This window comes from Cyprinodon variegatus, unplaced genomic scaffold (assembly GCF_000732505.1).
Source record: "Cyprinodon variegatus isolate N-32 unplaced genomic scaffold, C_variegatus-1.0 Scaffold386, whole genome shotgun sequence".
Taxonomy (NCBI): Eukaryota; Metazoa; Chordata; class Actinopteri; order Cyprinodontiformes; family Cyprinodontidae; genus Cyprinodon; species Cyprinodon variegatus.
In genome coordinates this window covers 150,829-154,324 of record NW_015150839.1, presented here as the reverse complement: position 1 = coordinate 154,324, position 3,496 = coordinate 150,829, and the positions used below count along the sequence as shown (strand labels likewise).

Below are 3,496 nucleotides of genomic sequence, written 5' to 3'. Positions count from 1 at the left end.
TGGATCTGCTGCTCATGTCTGGATCTGCTGCTCATGTCTGGGTCTGTTGCTCATGTCTGGATCTGTTGCTCATGTCTGGATCAGTTGCTCATGTCTGGGTCTGCTGCTCATGTCTGGGTCTGTTGCTCATGTGTGGATCTGCTGCTCATGTCTGGATCTGCTGCTCATGTCTGGGTCTGCTGCTCATGTGTGGGTCTGTTGCTCATGTGTGGATCTGCTGCTCATGTCTGGATCTGTTGCTCATGTCTTGGTCTGCTGCTCATGTCTGGATCTGCTGCTCATTTCTCTATCTGTTGCTTATGTCTGGATCTGTTGCTTATGTCTGGATCTGTTGCTCATGTCTGGATCTGTTGCTCATGTCTGCATCTACTGCTCATGTCTGGATCTGCTGCTCATGTCTGGATCTGTTGCTCATGTCTGGGTCTGCTGCTCATGTCTGGGTCTGCTGCTCATTTCTGGGTCTTCTGCTCATGTCTGGATCTGCTGCTCATGTCTGGATCTGTTGCTCATGTCTGGGACTTCTGCTCATGTCTGGGTCTGCTGCTCATTTCTGGATCTGTTGCTCATGTCTGGGACTTCTGCTCATGTCTGGGTCTTCTGCTCATGTCTGGATCTGCTGCTCATGTCTGGATCTGTTGCTCATGTCTGGGACTTCTGCTCATGTCTGGATCTGCTGCTCATGTCTGGATCTGCTGCTCATGTCTGGATCTGTTACTCATGTCTGGATCTCCTATAGTGTTGCGCCAATGCCATACCTGGTACAGGTATCACCCAATACTGGCTGTGCAGTATTGGGTGATACCGATACCAAACTGATACCATCTGTTTGAAATTGATGTGTGACAATAGTTGAATAGACTTTTGGCTCTCAAAATGGCATTGGTGCCCTATTTATTGGTACTCGCTGATACTGATACCATCATTTTAGTGCTGAATCGGGCTACGCCTGATACTGGTATTGGTACTAGTCTGCTGCTCATGATTTCAGTCCCCGACAGCTCCTTATTTTTCAGAATCCAGCCTGGATAGCCTGGTTTGGTTTGAATCCACCCTTTTTGTCTCCTCCAGGAGTTATCTGGACATGGTGAAGGTCCTGGTGTTCCGGTACTTCTTCTGGTTCGTCCTGTCGGTGGTCTTCATCACAGGGGCCACCAGGATATCCGTGTTTGGACTGGGATATCTGATCGCCTCCTTCTTTTTCCTGCTGTTTGGAACCAAGCTGCTGGTGCGGCCATCCAGAGTCCGCCTCATGCTGTGGGACTGTCTCATCATCTACAACGTGGCCGTCATCATATCCAAGAACGCCTTATCTGTAAGTAGAAGACATGGTTGCTTTATGGTCTGCAGCATCCAGCGGCTCGTTTCAAAGACTGCAGATTGTTAGACGTTTGTATAAATAAATGTTTGACATTTTAAGCTCTGATGAAAAATCGGGCAGAACATCAGAGCTTATTTGGAACCATTTGACATCAAGCCAGAACCAAATTGTGGTTCTGGAGGACATCCATGAATCAGTATTTGGCTCCAGACCAGCTCTAGCCAAACGATCAGCGATGGCCCATCTTTGGTTTCCATGGTAACACAGTAGCACCGGTTCCAGAGGATTGGATGAGCGTCTGGGGTCAAACTGTGACTGTGCAGCATAGAGGTTGTGAATGAGAGACGTGCTTTGGAGACCTCTGAGATTCTGGGTTTGGTTTCTTTTTTCAGATCCTGGCCTGTGTGTTTGTGACGGAGATGCAGGCCCGGTTCTGTTGGGTCATTCAGCTCTTCAGCCTTGTTTGCACTGTTAAAGGATATTATGATGGTACGTATCAAACATTGTTATTCAGTAGACACTGCAGCTGTCCATGACATGATGCTGAGCTTGATTGATTAAGCGCTAAATGATTGAAAACTTCAGTTCATTTCTGTTATTTTTATCTTCCCTGTTCTTTGTCAGAAGCCAAACACGATGTTTAGTATCTTCTTTTCTCCGACAGCTGAAGCGGTGAGCAGTGAGACGTGCAGCCTCCCGGTGGAGGAAGCAGGCATCCTGTGGGACAGTCTCTGTCTTCTCTGCCTCTTGCTGCAGAGGAGAGTCTTCCTCAGTTTCTACTTCCTGCACGTGACGACAGAGCTACAGGCGTTTGCCAAACAGGCGTCAAGGTGAAGTACGACGTTACCCAGCTGCTTGTTTATTGAGAAGGCTCACAGGGATATTGGGATATTACCAGTGTCTATACATCAGCACCCAAATCCAGGTCTAAAACACAGTTTAAACACTTCAAAGTCAAAGGGAAATCATATTTAAATGTCAAATCATTCTGGCTTAGTTTCCCAGTCAGTGGATGTACTAACCAATAAATCCACATATACACCAATGAATCCTTTAGCATAGTATGGAGCATAACATTAGTCTGGCTATCTCTGACCGACTTGAAGACATTGTCTGAGTTAGCCATTGACCTTCTGTCTAATGAGAGAAAATAGAAACTAGAGTAAATAGAAAGTAATTCTCTGTGAATGCAAATGTAGTAATTCTTTATTAAGTGCATGATGCTGTCGTTTGTAGTGTTTGTTGTATTTCTCATTTGAAAAAGTCAGGAAATATATTGCATGTTATGTTGACGATAAAAAAGCAACTCAAACATTTTAAAGTCTAATGCACACAGACACAGCATAAAAGTATATGGCTTCTTTCATGCACAATTTGCAAACAGGAAAATACTACAGCATTAACAGACATTAACAAACTGGCATCTGAAAAGGATCCAATATCAGTGTTTGACCTGACTAATATGTTCCTGGAGGAACGCTACATATTCTTCCCATTGCGGTGGATAACCAGGGTGGACCGACATGTTAAACCTGGAATGAGGCTCATGTTCAAGTGTTTAAAGGCAGATTATCCTACCTGGCCATCTACGGTGTGTCTACAGAGCCCTGGCTCTGCCATCAGTGTTGGTTCATGGGGAGACTGGAAAGTTGCAGCGAAGGGACTGAGATTGAAATTTGAAAAGATGTGAGCTATGAGAGTAGAGGAGGACTGCTGGAAGTCAAGGTGACCCAGGGAACCACCTGCTGTTCCTAGAAAGCCAAGTCATATGTATATTAAGCATTTAGTGAGGTCCCAGCAAGGGTCAGGTTGCAGAATTCCTGTTTATTAAATTGTTATAAAATTGGGTTAAAATCACGCTGTTAATTTCTGAAATAGGTTGAGCATATAATGTGTTGCAAATGATTTCATACAACTTTATAGTCACAATTAAAAACTGTTTTATTGAAGTTGTTCTATGATAGAAATTGTGTCATTTGTCTGATTTTGGTTGTAACATTCTGTTACAATCAGTTATCCAACTAACGTAACCTAAGTTTGCTGAGTCAATCATTTGTGTCAATGCCTCTTGTAGCAATATAGATATGAACTCTCTCTGATTTAAGCCATTTCTTTGTAGATCTGGTGGTAAACCTCTGCAACCACCATGTAATGCAGTTTGGGTAATCAAACAGATTG

At 44.1% G+C, this 3,496-nt stretch overlaps 1 protein-coding gene across 1 annotated transcript in view; it reads left to right on the top strand.

Moving 5' to 3' along the window:
* piezo1 (piezo-type mechanosensitive ion channel component 1) overlaps positions 1-3,496 on the top strand; it is a 114,317-nt gene that overhangs the window by 75,775 nt on the left and 35,046 nt on the right. The window contains exons 19-22 of the mRNA XM_015387142.1: positions 737-795; positions 1,069-1,312; positions 1,711-1,807; positions 1,983-2,148. Coding sequence (XP_015242628.1) covers positions 737-795; positions 1,069-1,312; positions 1,711-1,807; positions 1,983-2,148 — 566 coding nt within the window. The remainder of the gene's footprint in view (positions 1-736; positions 796-1,068; positions 1,313-1,710; positions 1,808-1,982; positions 2,149-3,496) is intronic.